Here is a 23,589-nt window from a genome sequence, read left to right on the forward strand (position 1 = left end):
ACAGTTGTTAGTCCTCATAGCTTTGTGGCCCTCTATTCCAAATTCAAAGGTGTTTGAATGAAAGTCGAGGCACAAGACACAGTGTCGTGACAGTGTGACAATAATAACATAATGTGTTCGCTTTCAAAGTCCAGTTAACTTCCCCCTTTAGGACCAAATTCACTGTATTATCCTCACTCTGGAAGTACATCCATGTGCATTAACTTTCTTTCAAGCTTGTGCACTGATCCAGTGCCATAAGACTTAGTTTACCAAAAATGTGTAGTATTTTTTGTTGTTTGAAAACACCAAACACAAAAGTAAACTACATGTCCAAAAGTATGTGGACACATGCTCGTCAAACATCTCATTCCAAAATCATGGACATTAATATGGAGTTGGTCCCCCCTTTGCTAATATAACAGACACTATTCTTCTGGGAAGGCTTTCCACTAAATGTTGGAACATTGCTGCGTGAACTTGCTTCCATTCAGCCACAAGAGCATTAGTGAGGTCAGGCACTGATGTTGGGCGATTAGGCCTGGCTCGCAGTCGGCGTTCCAATTCATCCCAAAGGTGTTCGATAGGGTTCAGGTCAGGGCTCTGTGCAGGCCAGTCAAGTTCTTCCACACTAATTTTGACAAACCATTGCTGTAGCTACCTCGCTTTGTGTATGGGAGCACTGTCATGCTGAAACAGGAAAGGGGCTTCCCCAGACTGTTGCCACAAAGTTGGAAGCACAGAACTGTCTAAAATGCTGTATGCTGTAGCGTGAAGATTTCCCTTTAATGGAACTAAGGGGCTTAGCCTGAACCATGAAAAACAAGAGCATTATTCCTCCTCCATCAAACTTTACAGTTAGCACTATGCATTGGGGCAGGTAGCGTTTTCCTGGCATCCGCCAACCTCAGATTAGTCCATCGGACTGCCAGATGTTGAAGCGTGATTCATCATCTCTCCAGAGAACGCGTTTCCACTGCTCCAGAGAACAATGGCCCCAAGCTTTAACTCCACTCCAGCCGACGCTTGGCATTGCGCATGTAGCCAACCTTTGCCTTGATGACAGCTTTGCACACTCTTGGAATTCTCTCAACCAGTTTCATGAGGTAGTCACCTGGAATACATTTCAATTAACAGGTGTGCTTTGTTAAAAGTACATTTGTGGAATTTCTTTCCTTGTTAATGCGTTTGAGACAATCAGTTGTGTTGTGACAAGGTAAGGGTGGTATACAGAAGATAGCCCTATTTGGTAAAATACCAAATCCATATTATGGCAAGAACAGCTCAAATAAGCAAAGAGAAACGACAGTCCATTATTACTTTAAGACATGAAGGTCAGTCAATACGGAAAATTTTAAGAACTTTGACATTTTCTTCAAGTGCAGTCGCAAAAACCATCAAGCACTATGATGAAACTGGCTCTCATGAGGACCACTACAGGAATGGAAGACCCAGAGTAACCTCTGCTGCACACGATATGTTCATTAGAGTTACCAGCCTCAGAAATGTATTTATTTTTATTTTACTAGGCAAGTCAGTTAAGAACAAATTCTTATTTTCAATGACGGCTTAGAAACAGTGGGTTAACTGCATGTTCAGGGGCAGAACAACAGATTTGTACCTTGTCAGCTCGGGGGTTTGAACTTGCAACCTTCCGGTTACTAGTCCAACCAACGCTCTAACCACTAGGCTACGCTGCCGCCCGGCAGCCCAAATAAATGCTTCAAAGAGTTCAAGTAACATACACATCTCAACAACAACTTTTCAGAGGAGACTGCATGAATCAGGCCATCGTGGTCGAATTGCCTCAAAGAAACCACTTCTAAGAGACTTGCTTGGGCCAAGAAACATGAGCAATGGACATTCGACCAGTGGAAATCTGTCCTTTCGTCCAAATTTGAGATTTTTGGTTGCAACTGCCATGTCTTTGTGAGACGCAGAATAGGTGAATGGATGATCTCCACATGTGTGGTTCCCACCGTGAAGCATGGAGGAGGAGGTGTAATGGTGTGTGTTTGTGATTTGCTGGTGACTGTCTGTGATCTATTTAAAATTCAAGGCACACTTAACCAGCATGGCTACCATTCTGCAGCAATACGCCATCCCATCTGGTTTGTGACTATCATTTGTTTTTCAACAGGACAATGACCCAAAACACTCCTCCAGCCTGTGTAAGGGCTCCTTCAAGACTGTTGTTAAAGCATTCCTCATGAAGCTGGTTGAGAGAATGCCAAGAGTGTGCAAAGCTGTCATCAAGGCAAAGGGTGGCTGCTTTGAAATATCCCAAATATATTTTGATATGTTTAACACTTTTTTGGATACTACCTGATTCCAAATGTGTTATTTCATAGTTTTGATGTCTTCACTATTATTCGACATTGTAGAAAATAGTAAAAATAAAGAAAAACCCTTGAATGAGTAGGTGTGTCCAAACTTTTGACTGGTACTGTACATGTAACGGATGTTTGGGGGCACGGGTGGACTGGCCGTTGTTGGGGACACTGCTGTAGGTGTACGTACGGTCGGTGTAGGTGTACGTACGGTCAGTGTAGGTGTTCGTACGGTCGGTGTAGGTGTACGTACGGTCGGTGTAGTTGTACATACGGTCTGTGTAGGTGTATGTACGGTCAGTGTAGGTGTACATAGGTCAGTGTAGGTGTAGGTACGGTCGGCGTAGGAGTATGTACAGTCGGTGTAAGTGTACGTACGGTCGGTGTAGGAGTACGTACACTTACACTCTCTGTAGCAGCAGTGGGACACGGTTTCTTCATTGTACACTACTGTGCAGCATAATGGCAGTGGTACACTCTGCAGGAGTCTTCGGGGTCAGAGATGGACCTGCCGTTGCTGAAAATAATGCTCTTATTGAATTCATTCTCCACCTTTGGAGCATTGGGGCACTCCGTCGTCCTCTCACAAATCTTTGAGCCGTCATTGCAGGTGCAGTTCCAGCAAGAGTCTCTTGGGTCAGGGAATGAAAGGGAAAAGGGGGATACCTAGTCAGTTGTACAACTGAATGCAATTCAACTGAAATGTGTCGTCTGCATTTAACTCAACCCCTCTGACTGGCCGTTGTTGAGGACTTTGGTTACATTCTCCACAGCAGTGTCCTGGTTGTGTGTAAGGGTCGTTGCACAATGTATAACAGTGTATGTCTTCGCAGAGAGGCGTGCCTCTGTAACACATACAAAACCCACATGAGACAGGAAACTGTTCCCCATCCCTGGCTCATATACAGACGACTTTAAGATATTCAGAGACTTTGTCGCCAGCTGGTTCAGAGAACACAGTAACAGTTAAACTCAGAATGACCAGGATCTTCATCCAAAGGACCTCCATCTCCACAAACAGAGAGTGTCGTAAACAGTCTCCCAGTATAATTTTTGGGTTACTCCTAATTATTATTTGGTGAATTCATTAATAAATGATCGTACAGCATATTAGTCTCTAGATGCATGTATACATCTATTTACATAATCAGATGTACAGCACATAAAAAATACATATTTAGCGCGAAAGTCACAATGTTAGACAGTTCACATTTGTCTTGTTTTCTCTCTGTTTACATCTTTATATGAAAAATCCAATGAATTTAACAAGTAACCACAATATCTTATCACCAGTAAATTCATCATAGCTATGAATCCCTGTATTTATTTAAATTTGCACGGTCCGTCACTCAACTCTCACAGATGGACAGAAGCTGCTGCAAAATCACCAGGATCGTTATTAATACTGATGCATCTCATTTTTCTCCTCTGCCACACGATCTCACCACCTCCACACGCCTCCCCTACTTCCCCCTCCACCTTCCCTCCCTCCCTCTGTGCTTGTCTCTCGGCCAGTCTAACAGCCGCCAATCAAACACACACAGCCAGCCAGGCGCCTGTGTGCCCCCTGCTCTGTTTGAATGGGTTGATCTCTGATCCCATGTACCTCAGATTGAGACATACTCTCTCTCTCTTTCTTTCCCCACAGTTGGGATGGTACTCCAATAGACCGATGCAGACAACTGGCTTATTCAAAGAGTAGCAGCCTACAGGGTTTGAGTTATGATACACCGGACAACCCCATAATAAGCCTTAAAAATGTCAACATACAGTAGGTACCATGTTAAGAATCAACATGGTCTCATTAGATATGACAAAATAGGGACATTTAACCATTGTAGTTATTCAGAATGTCACCAAGGCTGACATAATATCGCGCTGTTTTTTACCAAACAAATGTATTTATTTCCCCCCCGCTTTTTTAATATTTTTTATTTTTTATGTGTGGATGTTGAATCAATGTGGAAAACTGATTGGATTTGCAAAAAGTCATCAACATAAGGGAATTTAGCTTTTTTTCACTCAATGTTGAACCTAAATCCAATGAAAGGGTGATATTTTTAGTTGATTTCACGTTATGAATGTAAATCAAAACTAGAGGTTGAACTGAAGTCTGTACCCAGTGGGATGTCCTCAAGGCTGACATAATATGTCAGAAATGTATTTAAACATTTATTGTAATAAATGTAGCAATACTGTAATAAATATAGCTAGGTCACTTATTTGTTATTTTAGAGTGTTTGAGTAGAACTATGAATCCTCATATGGTTATTTGTTTGAAACAGTCTGGGTGCGTTTCATATCATACCTGAGATTCACTTTTTCCCCGCTAGCTACCTCTACTATTCTTATTCTCGTATGCCTTAAATAGCACTATACAACACAACTGTCCTCAATTCTTCGAGGAGAATTTGAACAGGATGTCTTTATAATTACAATGCTTACCCAGCGAGAGTTGCTGGCTAGTAATAAACATGCATGGTTGACTCCAACAAATGCCACAGTCCTCAATACGCTCTTGTACTGTAGGCCCAATGAATAACCCTTAACACTCAAGAGTTCGAAAACGCTGCATGAATGACTGTCTCTCCTTTGTGTGCTGAGATGTTCTCTACCTTAGAGAAATTGCATTTCAACAACGGCTATGGTCTCCAAACTCAGCCTGTCCAGCTCTGTCAGTCTGAGGCTTGTTCGTGTCAAGAGTGCAAAGCAGAAGAGCTTTAGTGATTCACACTTCCCCCAGTACCTCTATTCTCCACAGACTCTGATCTAGCTCTACAGTAAGCACTACAGGATACATCTTTTCTTATTTACAACAAGAGACAGAGTAGCCAATCAGTGGTGAGAAGGACAAGTCATGTGCTCACGGGGACCTACAAGACAAGTTCTCTGCGTTGCTTATGTGGATATTTCAGTTTGTCTCTGGCAGGTTCTGCTAGACAAATGGGAAGCAAGATGGTCCATTTCTCAATTGAACATTTAACTTGGTCCATATTACTCTGCTAAAAGGAGACTGGAATTTCCCAAGAAGATTCGCAGTAGCACAGTATCTGCACTGGGAAAATCGTGACCCCTGTACTAACTGTGTCTGGCTTGCTCGTACATTTCACTAAAACAGTCAGGGAAAACACTGCCCCGTGAGGCAGATAATGTCACAGCAAAAGGAGGACTAATTGGACAGAGTTGCTATAGTCAGGTTTAGGGCAGGGTGTTTGAATACTAAATTCTACTACAGTTCATTAGCATACTGTTTACGTTTTTCCCTAATGAGCTGATAGTGACCCAGTTCTACATGAACAAATTATCCACAGTAACCGTGCAAGACGACAGGCTTTCTGGCAGGTCTGGAGAAGGTGGGGGGTCGGAAGAAATATGACTATTGGGTTTTTGCGGAGTTGGCTATTTCAGTAGTAAAAATGATTTTTCTGAACTTTTGGGTCAAGTGCCAGAACAAATAAAGTACATATGAGGTGGTGAGAGTGGGGAGGGGGGGGGGGGGACAGAGGTAATTAGGATGACAGAGGGGGGAAACAGGGGGCCAATGCACCGGCACCAGGAGGAGCGAGTGGTGGACTGGCGCCTGTCTAGGTGACTGTGTCTCTGTGTCCGCCCCACTGGAGCCGAGCTCTGTTTGACCAGAAGATTCTCAAAGATAGTGCTGGCGGCTGGTGACACTGGCAAAAACCTCCTACCTCTCCCCCGCGCTCACTAATACTCAACCAATTAAACTTGCTGGGTGGATTCCATTGAGGAGTCATTCGTGGTTATATTTGTTGACACTGATGTTCCGGTCACCCAAAGTCAACAAGTGATGGCAAATAGTTCTCTATATACGAGACAGACTGACGCAGGGGTTCCCACAACATGTTATTTCACTTAATACTTTGGGATGATTTTGGCAATAAGGACCTTTATCTACTTTCCCAGAGTGAGATTAATTGTGGATTAATACCATTTGTATGTCTCCGCGTGCAGTTGGAAGTAGATAAAGGGCCTCATTGTAAAACTCCTGAAGTATCCCTTTAAAGAGACAAGTTGGGCAGAGCAAATAAAATACTTAGTGAATAGATTAAAACCTAATAGTATAATGATATAATATCCAACAAGTTGAGCCCTTGAGTGAACATCCAATTAATTATTATTAGGCTATTAACCACTTATCAACTCATCACAGACTCTTTGAGGATGCAAATTAGGCATTCACAGGCTTACAATTTGCAGTGTGATTTTGTGTACATGAAATATGATTTACACTGAGTGTACAAAACATTAAGAACACCTGCTCTTCCCATCACTTGTTAAATCCACTTCAATCAGTGTAGATGAAGGGGAGGAGACAGATTAAAGAAGGAATTTTAAGCCTTAAAACAATTGAGACATGGATTGTGTACATGTGCCATTCAGAGGGGGAATGAGCAAGACAAAAAAGTACCTTTGAACGGGGTATGGTAGTAGGTGCCAGGCGCGCTGGTTTAAGTGTGTCAAGAACTGCAACGCTGCTGGGTTTTTCATGCTCAACAGTTTCCTGTGTGTATCAAGAATGGTTCAACACCCAAAAGACATCCAGCCGACTTGACACAACTGTGAGAAGTATTGGAGTCAACATGGGCCAGGATCCCTGTGAAACGCTTTCGAACACATTATATAGTCCATTCCCCGATGACTTAGGAAGGTGTTCGTAATGTTTTGTACACTCAGTGTAGCAGCATAGCAAGACATTAAATGTGTCTTCTTTTTTTTTCAACTACAAAATACCTTTATGAAGCAATTCAAGTGTGAATCACTATTATATAACCTGCCTGACCTTTGAAATGTATTTTTCATTAGGTCTGATAAACACAACATGATGCGTGTCACATATTATTGTCATATTCCTCTGTTTCTAATAACACTTGAAACACCCTGAATGAAGTGATCAGTTTGCACCTCTCTTTTCCTTTCTACTCTTTTACTGCTCCTTTTCTTTCAAATGAAGTTCATTCTGTTAGACTGCAGGTTCCTCACATTACACCACATTATACGTCAAATGAAAGCGTTGCTAATTACATGTCAAAATAGGGCTAATTATTCCATTGGAAGGGTTATAATGAAGTCCTTTAGACAGAGGAATAGATACTGTAATGGCTCACTCCCTCATGTGGAGGGATTTCCCAGGTCAGACAAAAGGGCTGTGCAGCCAGCCATGCACTTCCAGTAACTGTTCGTCCATGACTCCTGCTGTTGGGTAATTTCCACAATTCTTTCAGATTTCGAATGAGGAAATAAATTATCATCAATTTTCAGTTATCCACCCTAAAGGAAAGACAAAAAAAACGATACAATTTCCCATTTTTGAAAACGGGAAAGTGGATTAGGTAATATGTGACGGGAATGCGCTCCATTGTCCAAATGGGGGGGGGGGCATGATTGCACAATTGTGGCCAAAGTGTGTATAAATACCAGTGCACCGCAGTCTCACCACATGACAGAGAAGTCCCTCATCCGCTGACATCAAAAGGACAATCAATCAACTTTGGACTCGTCTAGTGCATTGAAAATTGTGCATTGGAGAGCGCCGCTATTTGGGAAAATTGAAGAGCTCTGATCTTCATCATAAACTGTCACTTCAATTCCAACTGTTTTCAACAGGACTTTTAAATAGGCTATAAGCTTCCTAACAAAACCGAGAATGAAGGCCTTCAGTGTTGCAGTTGCAGTGGTGGTCGTCCTCGCATGTATGTGCATCCTTGAAAGCACCGCTGTTCCTTTCTCCGAGGTATGGCTAATTCTCCAACACTAACCCACTACAAACATGTGTGTATCGATTTTAGAAGTTGGTCATTACTCATTTGTACATAATGTCTTTGCAGGTGCGAGCGGAGGAGGTTGGAAGCATTGACAGTCCAGTTGGGGAACATCAACAGCCTGGCAGCGAGTCCATGCATCTGCCGGTACGTTCAATTGAGTGAATGAATTAAGTAATTACCTTTGGCAAATTAACATCTAAGTGGTTGCGTTTCACCCTTGGAATTGAATTAGCCCACGAGCGCTAGTTGTTAACCATTTGATTGTGAGCCATTAGCAAGGGCTTCAGGGCGAGCAGTGTGCAATGTGCTTGTGAAGGGGAGACTTGGACAAAAGTACTTACCATGTGCTTGTTCCCACCTTTTTCATTTTCTTTTCTTGGCGGGATACAGGAGCATTTCAGGTTCAAGCGTCAGAGCCACCTCTCCCTGTGCCGTTGGTGCTGCAACTGCTGTCACAACAAGGGCTGTGGCTTCTGCTGCAAATTCTGAGGACCTGCCTGCACTAAAACCATCTTATTAACTTATTGCCTTTAATTTCCCCCCTATTCTTCTACATTTCTTTTGGACTCTGTGGAGAAGATGCTATCTCATTGATGTCTTTCTCACTGCACAACCTCAGTCTTGTACATAAATGTTTTGTATCATGTCGTATATGTATTGTATAATGACGCAGGAAAAAGACATAGCCAATTGAAATAAGTGGGGATTTTTATTTTCTATTGTGTAAATTGTTTTGTACATTTTCTAGTTTGTACATGTTTGCAATATTTTCTTTCTAAGATGTTGTTTTTGTAGCTATGATAATGATTTGTTAAACGATTTCTTACAGTGACACTTTTTTAAATATAAATAAACACATTCTTTGAATAACAAACATGGTTGTTTCTGAATTATGAATCTGCTATAGATGTGTACCCTGTGGCTAAATGTTCAGGCCTGACAGCCAGAGGCTTATTCAAATTAGTCGCGTCTGGGAATGGAATCCACAGTGCCTTCAGAAAGTATTCACACCTCTTGACATTTTCCACATTTGTTGTGTTACAGCTTGAATTTAAAATTGATTAAGTTGAGATTTTGTGTCACTGGCCTACATAATGTCGAAGTGGAATTATGTTTTTAGAAATGTTTACAAATGAATAAAAAAACAAAAAGCTGAAATGTCTTGAAGTAATAAGTATTTAACCCTTTTATTATGGTAAGCCTAAATAAATGGTGTAGTAAAAATGTGCTTAACAAGTCACACAATAAGTTGCATGTGTGCAACTCTGTGTGCAATAATAGTGTTTAAAAAACCCTAAAGTCGATGTCCGAGCCCCAACGGAAATCCAAGCCCCCACAGGAAAAAAAATTGCATAATAAAATCCTCATAAAAATCTGTCAGTTTAAGCTAGAGATATCTGTTTTTTTATGCATCTCCATCCACTGAATCCGCCGATGTCGCACTTCCGCATCTGTGGTGAAAGGTGACAGAGCTATAGCAGTGTTTGTCAGACCATGAGACTTCCCGAACATTGGTCTTCTTACAAAATCCTCTGTTGCGAAAACTTTGGCCTTCAAACTATTATGGAAAGTGAGACTCTCATAAACATGATGGTTTTCTCATTTTTTTCTGGGAAAGCTAGTTTGCCAACTAGTCTGCCAACTTCTGTCTGTAGCGTCTGAACCGTTTGGGCTAAAATGACTCCTCCATGGAAGGTGAGACTCTAACAAATACGTACATGTTGGTTGTTTTGCGCTAGGATGCCCACAGGCCTCACGGGACTCGTCTGAAGGTCCCCAGGTACCAGTTGAAAAAATTAATGGAAGTAGTATATATATGGAAATGGTTTAGTGCAAAAATAAGTGGTTAACTACATGTAAATATATACAGTTGAAGTCGGAAGTTTACATACATTAAAACTCGTTTTTCAACCTCTCCCCAAATTTCTTGTTAACAAACTATCGTTTTGGCAAGTCGGTTAGGACATGTACTTTGTGCATAACACAAGTCATTTTTCCAACAATTGTTTACAGACAGATTATTTCACTTATAATTCACTGTATCACAATTCCAGTGGGTCAGAAGCTTACATACACTAAATTGACTGTGCCTTTAAACAGCTTGGAATATTCCAGAAAATTATGTCATGGCTTTAGAAGCTTCTGGTAGGCTAATTGACATCATTTGAGTCAATTGGAGGTGTACCTGTGGATGTATTTCAAGGCCTACCTTCAAACTCAGTGCATCTTTGCTTGGCATCATGGGAAAATCAAAAGAAATCAGCCAAGACCTCAGAAACATAATTGTAGACCTCCACAAGTCTGGTTCATCCTTGGGAGCAATTTCCAAACGCCTGAAGGTACCACATTCATCTGAACAAACAACAGTATGCAAGTATAAACACCATGGGACCACGCAGCCGTCATAACGCTCAGGAAGGAGACACTTTCTGTCTCCTAGAGATTAATGTACTTTGGTGTGAAACGTGCAAATCAATCCCAGAAGAACAGTAAAGGACCTTGTGAAGATGCTGGAGGAAACAGCTACAAAAGTATCTATATCCACAGTAAAACGAGTCCTATATCGACATAACCTGAAAGGCCGCTCAGAAAGAAAGAAGCCGCTGCTCCAAAACAGCCATAAAAAAGCCAGACTATGGTTTGCAACTGCACATGGGGACAAAGATGGTACATTTTGGAGAAATGTCCTCTGGTCTGATGAATCAAAAATAGAACTGTTCGGCCATAATGACCATCGTTATTTTGGGGGGAAAAAGGGGAACGCTTGCAAGCCGAAGAACACCATTCCAACCGTGAAGCACGGGGGTGGCAGCATCATGTTGTGGGGGTGCTTTGCTGCAAGAGGGACTGGTGCACTTCACAAAATAGATGGCATCATGAGGCAGGAACATTATGTGGATATATTGAAGCAGCATCTCAAAACATCGGTCAGGAAGTTAAAGCTTGGTCGCAAATCTGTCTTCCAAATGGACAATGACCCCAAGCATACTTCCAAAGCTGTGGCAAAATGGCTTAAGGACAACAAAGTCAAGGTATTGGAGTGGCCATCACAAAGCCCTGACCTCAATCCTATAGAAAATTTGTGGGCAGAATTGAAAAAGCATGTGTGAGCAATGAGGCCTGCAAACCTGACCCAGCTCTGTCAGGAGGAATAGGCCAAAAATTCACCCAACTTATTGTGGGAAGCTTGTGGAAGGCTACCCAAAACCTTTGACCCAAGTTAAACAATTTAAAGGCAATGCTACCAAATACTAATTGAGTGTATGTAAACTTCTGACCCACTTGGAATGTGATGAAAGAAATAAAAGCTGAAATAAATCATTCTCTCTACTATTATTCTGACATTTCATATTATTAAAATAAAGTGGTGATCCTAGCTGACCTAAGACAGGGACTTTTTACTAGTATTAAATGTCAGGAATTGTGAAAAACTGAGTTTAAATGTATTTGGCTAAGGTGTATGTGAACGTCCGACTTCAACAGTATACATTACCGTTCAAAAGTTTGGGTTCACTTAGAAATGTCTAAGTGAAAAGCACATTTCTTGTCCATTGAAAGAACATCAAATTGATCAGAAATACAGTGTAGACATTGTTAATGTTGTAAATGACTATTGTAGCTGGAAACTGCAGATTTTTAATGGGACATCTACATAGGCGTACAGAGACCCATTATCAGCAACCATCACTCCTGTGTTCCAATGGCACGTTGTGTTAGCTAATCCAAGTTTATCATTTTAAAAGGCTAATTGATCATTAGAAATCCATTTTGCTGTAAGCACAGCTGAAAACTGTTTTCCTGATTAAAGAAGCAATAAAACTGGCCTTCTTTAGACTAGTTGAGCATCTGGAGCATCAGCATTTGTGGGTTTGATTACAGGCTGAAAATGACCAGAAACAAATAACTTTCTTCTGAAACTCGTCAGTTTATTCTTGTTCTGAGAAATTAAGGCTATTCCATGCGAGAAGTTGCCAAGAATCTGAAGATCTCGTACAACGCTGTGTACTACTCCATTCACAGAACAGCGCAAACTGGCTCTAACCAGAATAGAAAGAGGAGTGGGAGGCCCAGGTGCACAACTGAGCAAGAGGACAAGTACATTAGAGTGTCTAGTTTGAGAAACAGACGCCTCACAATTCCTCAAATGGCAGCTTCATTAAATAGTGCCCACAAAACACCAGTCTCAACGTCAACAGTGAAGAGGCAACTCCGGGATGCTGGCCTTCTAGGCAGAGTTGCAAAGAAAAAGCCATATCTCAGACAAGCCAATAAAAAGAAAAGATTAAGATGGGCAAAAGAACACAGACACAGGACAGAGGAAGATTGGAAAAAAGTGCTATGGACAGACGAGTTTGAGGTATTCAGATCAAAGAATAACATTTGTGAAATGCAGAAAAAATTAAAAGATGCTGGAGGAATGCTTGACACCATCTGTCAAGCATGGTGGAGGCAATGTGATGGTCTGGAGGTGATTTGGTGGTGGTAAAGAGGGAGATTTGTACAGGGTAAAAGAGATCTTCAAGAAAGAAGGCTATCACTCCATTTTGCAACGCCATGCCATAGCCTATGGACAGCAATTAATTGAAGCCAATTTCCTCCTACAACAAATGACCCAAAGCACAGCTCCAAACTATGAAATAACTATTTAGTGAAGAAGCAGTTAGCTGGTATTCTGTCCATAATGCAGTAGCCAACACAGTCACCGGATCTCAACCCTATTGAGCTGTTGTGGGAGCAGCTTGACCGTATGGTACTTAAGAAGTGCCCATCAAGCCAAGCCAACTTATGGGGGAGGTGCTTCAGGAAGCATGGGGTGAAATCTCTTTTGATTGCCTCAACAAATTGACAACTAGAATGCCAAATTTCTGCAAGGCTGTAATTGCTGCAAATGGAGGATTCTTTGATGAAGCAAAGTTTGAAGGACACAATCATTATTTCAATTAAAAATCATTATTTATAACCTTGTCAACGTCTTGACTATATTTCCTATTCATTTTGCAACTCATTTCATTTATGTTTTCATGGAAAACAAGGACGTTTCTCAGTGACCCCAAACTTTTGAACGGTAGTGTATATGTTTCCTGATCTTTCTTATATCTCTCAAATATAGGACAGACACTTCAGAACAAACTTCCTTTAGGTTTATTTTGAGGACTATCTGTTGTTCCATGTAGTTCATCTGTTATTCAATGCATTTGTATGGGCTAATAACAATAAGGCCCAACATTTTCTTTCCATAAAATATATTTTTTATATATTTAAGGCTACTTCAAGGGGTCTTAAAATATAATCGCTAAATGATCCTTGTCATGACCGTATTAAAATAATTCCATTATAGTTTAGAAAGGGCTTAGACTGTTATTGGTTAATTAACATGATTTTTGAATGACTACCTCATTTCAGTACCACACACATACAATTATCTGTCAGGTCCCTCAGTCAAGCAGTGAATTTCAAACACAGATTCAACTATAAAGACCAGGAAGGCTTTCCAGTGCCTAGCAAAGAAGGGAACTTATTGGTTGATAGGTTAAAAAAAAGAAACACGCATTGAATATCCCTTTGAGCATGTTGAAGTTATTCATTAGACTTTGGATGATGTATCAATACACTCAGTCCCTACAAAGATACAGGTGTCCTTCCTAGCTCAGTTGCCAGAGAGGACAGAAACCGCTAAGCAATTTCACCATGAAGCCAATGGTGACTTTAAAACAGTTGTACAGTTTAATGGCAATCTCATAGAAACTGAGGCTGGATCAACAATTTTGTAGTTGTTCCACAATACTAACCGAAGTGAAAAGTATGAATCCTGCTTGCAACAAGGCACGAAAGTAATACTGCAAAAAATATGGCAAAGCAATTCACTTTTTTTTCTGAATACAAAGTGTTATGTTTGGGGCAAATCCAATACAAAACATTTCTCAGTACCACTCGCCATATTTTCAAGCATAGTGGTGGCTGCATCATGTTATGGGTATGCTTGTAATCGTTAAGGACTGGGAGCTTTTACAGGATAAACAATTTACGGAATGGAGCTAAGCACAGGTAAAATCCTAGAGGAAAACCTGGTTCAGTCTGCTTTCCACCAGACACTGGGAAATGAATGTACATTTCATCAGGACAATAACCTAAAACATAAGGCCAAATCTACACTGGAGTTGCTTACCAAGAAGACAGTGAATGTTCCTGAGTGGCCGAGTTACAGTTTGACTTAAATCTACTTGAAAATCTATGGCAAAACCTGAAAATGGTTGTCTAGCAATGATCAACAAACAATTTGACAGAGCTTGAAGAATTTTGAAAATAATAATGGGCAAATGTTGCGCAATCCAGGTGTGGAAAGCTCTCAGGCACTTACCCAGAAAGACTCACAGCTGTAATCACTGCCAAAGGTGCTTCTACAAAGTATTTACTCAGGGGTGTGAATACTTATGCAAATTAGATATTTCTGTATTTCATTTCAATACATTTGCTAATATTTCTAAAAACATGTTTTCACTTTGTCATTATGGGGTATTGTATGTAGATGGGTGAGTGAACAAAATATATTGAATACCTTTTGAATTCAGGCAGTAAGTAACACAACACAATTTGAAATAAGTATGAGAAACTTTCTGAAGGGACTGTATTTCAAAATAGGGATATTTAACCACTCTGAATGGCACACATTCCATGACATAGACTGACCAGGTGAGTCCAGGTGAAAGCTATGATCCCTTATTGATGTGACTTGTTAAATCCATTTCAATCAGTGTAGATGAAGGGGAGGACACAGGTAAAATGTTTTTTTTAAAGCCTTCGAGACAACTGAGACATTGATTGTGAATGTGTGCCATTCAGAGGGTGAATGGGAAAGACAACATTTTTAAGTGCCTTCCCACAGGGTATGGTAGTAGGTGCCAGGCACACTGGTTTGTGTCAAGAACTGCACCGCTGCTGGGTTTTTCACGCTCAACCGTTTCCTGTGCGTATCAAGAATGGTCCACCACCCAAAGGACATCCAGCCAACTTGACACAACTGTGGGATTGGAGTCAACATGGGCCAGGATCCCTGTGGAACGCCTTCAACACCATGTAGAGTCCATGCCCCGATGAATTTGCAACTATTAGGAAGGTGTTATTTTTTTGTACACTCAATGTAGCCCATACTACTCTGCTAAAAGGAGACTGAAATTGGGATTAGTATATGCACTTTGAAAATCCTATCTCCTGTATGAACTAGGTCTGGCTTGTTAGTACAGCCTAAAAAAACAGTCAGTGCTCAACACTGCCCCAGGAGGCAGAGAATGTCCCAGCAAACAGGGGACTAGTTGGACAGAGTTGCTGTAGTCGGGGGCAGGGTCTTTGAACACTGAACACTACTGGAGTTCATTAGCATATTGTTTACCTTTATTTCAAATAATGAGCTGATAGTGACCCAGTTCTACATTATCAAATTAGCCACAGCAATCGTGCAATCCAACAGGCTTTCTGGCTGGTCTGGAGAAGGTGGGGGTTGGAAGAAAGCTGCCGATTGTATTTTTTTGGCGGTTGGCTATTTCATTAGTAAACATTTTTCTTAACTTAATTTTTGGGACATTTTGTGTCAAGTGGCCAGGCAAATAAAGTACATGAGAGGGAGGAGGGAGGAGACAGACGTAGTTAGGATGACAGAGGGGGGAAACAGGGGGCCAATGCACCGGCACCAGGAGGAGCGAGTGGTGGACTGGCGCCTGTCTAGCTGACTGTGTCTCTGTGTCCGCCCCACTGGAGCCGAGCTCTGTTTGACCAGAAGATTCTCAAAGATAGTGCTGGCGGCAGGTGACTCTGCAGAAAGTTCCTACCTCACCCCCACTTTCACTACTACTCAACAAATGAAGCTAGGTGGGTGGATTCCAACGTGAAGTCACTCGTGGTTATATTTGTTAACACTGATGTTCCAGTCACCCAAAGTCAACAAGCGATGGCAAAGGGTTCTCTGTATACAAGACAGATGGGCTCAGTGGTCCCCACAACAATGCTATTTTTACTTACAGAGACAAGTTGGGCACAGCCAACAAAATAATTATTGAATAGATTCAAATGTAATAGTATAGTATCAAACAAGTTGAGCCCCTGAGAGCACATCAAATGTGTTATTATTAGGCTATTAACCACTTATCAGACTTTTTTGAGGATGCAAATTACAATTTTCACAGTATAATTTTGTGTTAATGAAATGTGATATAGCAGCATAGCATAAAATGTGTCATTGTAATTTTTTTTTAAAGATACACTCTTATCCAGAGCAACTTACAGTAAGTGTATTAACCTCATACTTTTCCCCCCTTGGGAATTGAACCCACAATCCTGGCATTGCAAGCAACATGCTCTACCAACTGAGCCACACAAGACATTCCAGTTGCCTACACTTTCCAATAAATCTTTTTTTTTTCTCAACTACAAAATTACCATTGCCTAATAATTCCTTGCATGAATCACTATTATATAGCCTACCTATACCTTTTAAAGAAATGTATTTTTCATAAGGTCTGATGAACACTACATAATACAATACCTGCCACATAATAATATCATATTCTTGTATTCCTAATAACACTTGAAACAACTGAATGAAAGGTGCCACAGAGGAATTTTGTTCTTTCATTTTTGCATTGCAGTGTAATGAACATGTCCATAATATATCTGCTGTAATAGTGGAATGATATTGTTTCACAGTATTACTTACAGTGTTGTGATTGGCCGGGATATTTGTCAATTGATTACTTCCGCAGGAGCGGCATCCTGTTGTCAAAATGGGAAAGCTGTTTTGACTTTGTGGCTGTGTTATCTAGTGGGAATCGGGTCAAGTGGCAGGATTGCACAATAATGGCCAAAGTGTGTATAATACCGGTGTACCACAGTCTCAACAAAAGACAGAGAAGTCCCTCAACCACAGACACCAAAAGGACCATCAACTAACTTGGGACTCATCTATTGCATTTAAAATTGTGCGTTGGAGAGTGTTGAAGAGTTCTGATCTTCTTTATAAACGGCCACTTGAATTCCAACTGATTTCAACCAGACTTTTTAAATAGGCTATAACCCTCCTAACAAAACCGAGAATGAAGGCCTTCGGTGTTGCATGTGCAGTCGACCTCGCATGTATGTTCATCCTTGAAAGCACCGCTGTTCCTTTCTCCGAGGTATGGCTAATTTTCTAACACCAACGCACTTCAAACATGTCTGCATCTATTTAAGGTTGATCATTATTCATTTTTGCAAAATGTCTTTGCAGGAGAAAAAATTAGGAGGTTGGAAGCATTGACAGTCCAGTTGGGGAACATCAACAGCCGGGCGGCGAGTCCATGCGTCCACCAGTACGTTCAATTGAGTGAATTAATGAAGTAATTACCTTTAGCAAATTAAAATCGACGTGGTTGCTTTTGCCCCGCAGAATTGAATTAACCTACTTGCGCTACCTGTTATCGTTTGATTGTGAGCCGTTAGAGAGGGCTTCAGGGCGAACAGTGCACAACGTGCTTGTGAAGTGGAGACTTGGACAGAAATACTTACCATGAGCTTGTTCCCACCTTTTTTCATGTTCTTTTCTTGGCCGGGATACAGGAGCACTTCAGCTGGTTGGTGCTGCAGCTGCTGTCACAACAAGGGCTGTGGCTTCTGCTGCAAATTCTGAGGACCTGCCTGCACTAAAACCATCTTATTAACTTATTGCCTTTAATTTCCCCCCCTATTCTTCTACATTTCTTTTGGACTCTGTGGAGAAGATGCTATCTCATTGATATCTTTCTCACTGCACAACCTCAGTCTTGTACATAAATGTTTTGTATCATGTTGTATATCTATTGTAATGACACAAGAAAAATACTTAACTATTTGAAATAAGTGAGGATTTTTATTTTCTATTTTGTACATTTTATAAAATAAAAAAAATCTAGTTTGTACGTGTTTGCGATGTTTTCATTCTAAGATGTTGTTTTCGTAACAATGATAATGATTTGTCGAATCATTTCTTATAAGGATTTTTATTACATAAACGCACACACTCTTTGAAGAGGTATTCAACCCCTTTTTTCATGGCAAGCCTAAATAAGTTCAGTAGTAAAAATGCACTTAACAAGTCACACTCATTGAGTGCAGTAATAGTGTTTAACATGACTTTTGAATGATTACCTCATCTCTGTACCCCCACACATACAATTATCTGTAAGGTCCCTCAGTCGAGCAGTGCATTTCAAACATAGATTCAACCAAAAAGACCAGGGAGGTTTTCCAATGCTTCGCAAAGAAGGGCACCTACTGGTAGATGGATAAAAAAAGGAGACATTGAATATTCCTTTGACCATGGTGAAGTTATTAATTACACTTTGGAGGTTACATCAATACACCCACATATACAGGCGTCCTTCCTAACTCAGTTGCCGAAGATGAAGTAAACAACTCAGGAATTTTACCATGAGGCTGATTACTTTTACTTATGGGCAGAGGCAACTCATTCCATTCTGAGGCTCCAGTATACAAGAGAGTACCTTTCCCAGCATTAGTCTTGATTCTGTATAAGCACACATCAGCAACACCTGATCTGGTGCTGTGATTGTGTGCATCCCTAACACGGGGAAAGTAATCAGTTAGATATCTGGGCGCAGATCCATAATTACTCCTGTAAACGAAACCTAGTCTAATCTGGGACACCCTAGCCTCAACAGGCAGCCAGTTTAGTTCCTGAAAGCAGCTCCTGCCTATGTGAGTATGTGGACTCACCTTCAATACTACCCCGATCAGCTTATTCTAGGCTATCTGGAGCTTCCCCTTCATAAGCTTAGATAAGCCCCCAAACCAGGAATTACTAGCATCGTCAACATGGCATTGAATGAGGGCAGTGGCTAGCACTTTCATGGAGTCCTTATCAAGCAGCTTGGACTTTCTAGCCAAAAACTTAGTGCTGGCATTAACCTTCCCTAGCACTTGCACACACCTCCCAAGCTTCCATCAAGGATACATCTAAGGTAGCTAACAGAGGTTTTAGTAGTCAGCACCTCACCATTCTAACTTAGCGTATTATCTCCAAGCCATTTGCTAATGTTAGTAAGCTCTGTGCTAAGTATGCTTTCCAACATAGTTTTACTTTTGTGAGACACCAGAAGTGTAGAGTCATCCACATAAAGGAAAAGACGTCAAGAATAAGCATCTTTCATATTGTTAATATACAGTAAAAACAGTAGAGGCCCAAGCACGCTCCCCTGCGGAACACCACAACTCATTGATTTTGCTCCCATTAACCTCTACTACTTGCTCCCTACCTGATAAATAGGAATTTACCCAGCCTAGAGGGATAATGCGTAACCCCAGTGCCTCTATTTTGGAGATTAGGAGACAGTGGTTAACTGTATCAAAGGCCTTTTGTAGGTCAAGCAATACCATTCCATAGAGATTTCCCTCATCAATCTCTTTCCTGATGTAGTCAGTCAAGTAAAGTAGACATGAATCGGTGGAGTATGTTTTTCTAAAACCCAACTGAAAATCATATATTAGACTTTGTTAGTTGATATATTCATAAATTTGCTCATGTACAACTCTCTCCAGGAAACTTTGATGTTATACTGAGAATAGATACAGGCCTATAATTCCCAGGGTCAGACTTTGACCCCTTCTTATACAGAGATATAACTTTAGCTTGTTTCATGTCGCTGGGAAAGATGCCTTGTTCAAGAGAGATTAACAATATGCGTAATATAAGGGCGAATTTGCTCAGCAGAATCTATAAGAAACCATACAGGAATATTATCCAGGCCTGCAGCTTTGGAATATTTAAGCTCTGCTAGCGTACTGTCTCTTTTGGCTGTTGCTACCTTTTCAAAAGAAAAAGAGTTTGGCTGAACCCCTAACTCGGCTTAATACTTTTTGACTTGGTTGTTTCCATACAAACCAGAACTGGTAGACAGCTTGCTAACCGGCTTGCTGGCAATATTCCATCTCCCCTTGATGTTCAGTCCAATACTGTTTAGTCTGTTTTTGGTAGTACTACTACAGCCTAGTTCCTTAAATGATTTCCAAAGCATTTTTGTTCTCAATTATTTTCTCAACAAAGTAACCCCTCTTAGCTTCATCCATCCTACTCTGTGCTTCCTTTCTGTGACGTTTATATAGTTAAAAAAATCAGGCTGCTCTTGAGACTTCACCATTTCTTAAAGGCCTTATTCCTTGCCTGGATAGGTTCTAGAATCTCATGATTAAACCAAGGGCTAGATCTCTGTTTTACCCCGACCCGTCTAATGGGATCCACCACATTCACCACATCAAGGAATCTACATTTAAAGGCTTCCCAGGCACTGTCTACCCCTACACTATCCAACACAGGTGACCAGTCAATTTTACCCACCTGCTCCCTAAACATTTCAACACAGTATTTTATGTCCTCTGATTCTAACGGTTTTGTGACAAATAAATGTATCTTTAAAAACCTTCCTTCTGCAAAATGTAATAAAATGATCACTGATTCCATATACTATTACTCCACTCTGTGATATTTTGGATTTATCAGACACCAACATTAAGTCAATTGTACTTGGCACTGTTTCACATACCCTGGAGGGATCTTTTATCATTTGGGTCAGAGCAAGTGATCTACAGAAGTACAAAAATACACTGTGGGTTGGGTTATTCTTTTTACAGACATCAGCATTGAAATCCTCAAACAAAATGATTTCCTTCACCAGGGAATCTTTACAGTTTGACAACACAATTTCGAGACCTTCATAGAATGCACACCCCCAACAAAATCGGCTTGGTTTTGGGAAGGCAGAAATCCAGTCAGACAATCTCCAGATCAACGCTTAAATCCGATCTGACGTTAAAAGCAATGTCCGATCTTACAAACGCACATATCCCCCACCGTTCCGATTTCCGATCCTTCCTGACAACAGAGTAATTGACTATCTCAATTTCTGAGTCACAAACAGATGAATCTAGCCATGTCTCGGTAAAACATAAGACTCCCACCTCTGATTTGCAAACCAACAAGCATATCTCATCAATCTTCGGTAGTAGGCTTCGGACGTTTAAGGGCACAAGATGTAAACCCTTCTTCCCAAAGGCCTTCTTCCCGATCCACGTGTAACTCGCCTCCCACTGCACTACCATCTTCCCGCTGCACTGCCTCCAGTAGCCTCTCTGCCGCCATGGAGCACCCCTCCCCAGGTGCTGCTCCAACGTCCATTGTTGAAAAGGACATATCTGTGTTTCATTTTCAATAAATATGCAAACATTTCCAAAAACATGTTTTCACTTTGTCATTCGGGTGTATTGTGTGTAGATGGGTTAGATTTTTTTTTAATGGGGGGATGGTTCAGGTGTGGTAAGTCAAGGGGTATGCATACACACACACACACACACACACACACACACACACACACACACACACACACACACACACACACACACACACACACACACACACACACACACACACACACACACACACACACACACACACACACACACACACACACACACTATTCATTCCTGGACTGTTCTGAGTCTAAGTTGTCAATATTGTCAATGTTTTATGATCAGTCTATTGCACCTGGTAACCCTTTGAGGTGGGAGGGTGGTTGACATTGTTGCTGAGCATTCTGTGTAATACAGTTGTCAGCATATAGGGAGTGCTAGACACCATAGATTGTGACATTTAAATAGGCCTCCCTCCCATAGCCATAATGACTGCTCATTCAAGTGTGATTCAACATGTCACACATTCGAATAAACATGGGCACACTCAGCTTTTTCTGTCTCTCTCTCTCTCTCCTACTCTTGCTCTCTCTCTCTCCAAAAGGCCCACAGAATAGGTTAACACTGAGAGCCAGGCTCTATCTGGGTCTAACATAAACATATTCTCACCATCTCCCTCTCTCTCTCTGACACTGCCTCTCTCTCTCTCTCTCTCTCTCTCTCTCTCTCTCTGACACTGCCTTTCCCTCTGCCTCTCTCCCTCTCTCTCTCTCTCCCTCTCTCTCTCTGGCACTGCCTTTCCCTTTCCCTCTGCCTCTCTCCTACTCTCCCCCTCTCTCTCTCCAAAAGGCCACAGAATAGGTTAATACTGAGAGCCAGGCTCTATCTGGGTCTAACGTAAACATATTCTCACCATCTCTCTCTCTCTCTCTGACACTGCCTCTCTCTCTCTTGCTCTCTCTCTCTCTCTCTCTCTCTCTCTCTCTGGCACTGCCTTTCACTTTCCCTCTGCCTCTCTCCTACTCTCCCTCTCTCTCTCTCCAAAAGGCCACAGAATAGGTTAATACTCTCTCTCTCTCTCTGACACTGCCTCTCTCTCTCTCTCCCTCTCTCTCTCTGACACTGGCTCTCCCTTTCCCTCTGCCTCTCTCCCTCTCTCTCCCTCTGACACTGCCTCTCCCTTTCCCTCTGCCTCTCTCCCTCTCTCCCTCTCTCTCTCTGACTCTGCCTCTCCCCCTCTCTCTCTCTGCCTCCCCTCTACACTTTTACTTTCTCTCCCTCTGCCTCACTCCCTCTCTCCCGCTCTCTCATTCTCCCTCTCTATCTCCCTCTGCCTTTCTCACTCTCTTCCCCTCTCCCCCTCTCTCTCTGCCTCTCCCTCTATCTCTATATCTCAATCTATTCTGTGCTCTAAGGCCACTGAATGGGTTAAGACAGAGGATAGAGAGTGTTGAGGATAGAGAGTGTCGAAATACTCTCCAACAGTAGGCCTACTGCTAGAGGGTAATAACCGAGGCCTATTGACTGACAGCTAATATTGAGATTATGTCATTAAAACATGTCTTCCGACCGCCTATCTATAGTATAGTTCCATCACACCATAATACATCATGTCATGTCATTTGCATTTAGATCACCCCTGTTCTTGGATTGCATACTGGACGTCGGGTGCGATGGAGTCGATAGTGAGGAGATTCCTAAAGAGAATGGATGGAGATCATAACGAAGGCGAACCACCAACACAAACACAGCCGCCCGGCCCCTCTTCTGTCCGTCTCCTTGCAGCACCTGGAGTCGTTAGTTTTAATTAGCAGAGGGGAGTGATAGGGGCTTCTCTCCCCTCCCACCTCTCCTCTCTGACTGTATGCTCAGAAATACTGATTGCTCCAGAGTACTGAATACTGAATACTGGCCAGCCTACACTCAGGCTTCCAATGACACATTCAACATCAACGACTACATAAACCCGGGCTCAGCAGGCGTGCATGCTTGAAGTTAATGAATAAATCAGTGAATAGATTTATAAGTTCATTTGAATAGATTAATGAATATGTTGTTAACTTTATGCATGATTATACACTCTTAGAACAAAGGTTCCAAAAGGGTTCTTAGGCTGTCCCTATAGGAGAACTCTTTTTGGTTCCAGGTAAAACTATTTTGGGTTCCATGTAGAACCCGCTGTGTAAAGGGTTCTACATGGAACTCAAAAGGGTTCCACCTAGAACCAAAAGTAGTTATTTAAAGGGTTCTCATGTGGGGACAGCCGAAGAACGCTTTGAGGTTCTAGA

At 41.5% G+C, this 23,589-nt stretch overlaps 1 protein-coding gene across 1 annotated transcript; it reads left to right on the plus strand.

The window, feature by feature from the left end:
* The first annotated feature begins 7,498 nt into the window (after positions 1 to 7,498).
* On the plus strand, positions 7,499 to 8,969 carry LOC100653444 (hepcidin). Its single transcript, XM_021561032.3, has 3 exons — positions 7,499 to 8,064; positions 8,159 to 8,239; positions 8,486 to 8,969. Exons 1-3 carry the CDS (start codon positions 7,978 to 7,980, stop codon positions 8,582 to 8,584), a joined length of 267 nt encoding a protein of 88 aa, XP_021416707.2. The 5' UTR covers positions 7,499 to 7,977; the 3' UTR covers positions 8,585 to 8,969.
* Positions 8,970 to 23,589: the final 14,620 nt, after the last annotated feature.

The sequence above is a fragment of the Oncorhynchus mykiss genome, chromosome 2 (assembly GCF_057628025.1).
Source record: "Oncorhynchus mykiss isolate SJ-2025 chromosome 2, ASM5762802v1, whole genome shotgun sequence".
In the NCBI taxonomy this organism is placed as follows: domain Eukaryota; kingdom Metazoa; phylum Chordata; class Actinopteri; order Salmoniformes; family Salmonidae; genus Oncorhynchus; species Oncorhynchus mykiss.

What these genes read in the sequence shown, in the direction of transcription:
- LOC100653444 (XM_021561032.3), top strand. Translation starts at nt 7,978, where the DNA reads ATGAAGGCCTTCAGTGTTGCAGTTGCAGTGGTGGTCGTCCTCGCATGT. An exon ending in CCGCTGTTCCTTTCTCCGAG is followed by an intron (nt 8,065 to 8,158) that starts GTATGGCTAATT and finishes ATGTCTTTGCAG; the next exon opens with GTGCGAGCGGAGGAGGTTGG. An exon ending in GCGAGTCCATGCATCTGCCG is followed by an intron (nt 8,240 to 8,485) that starts GTACGTTCAATT and finishes GGCGGGATACAG; the next exon opens with GAGCATTTCAGGTTCAAGCG.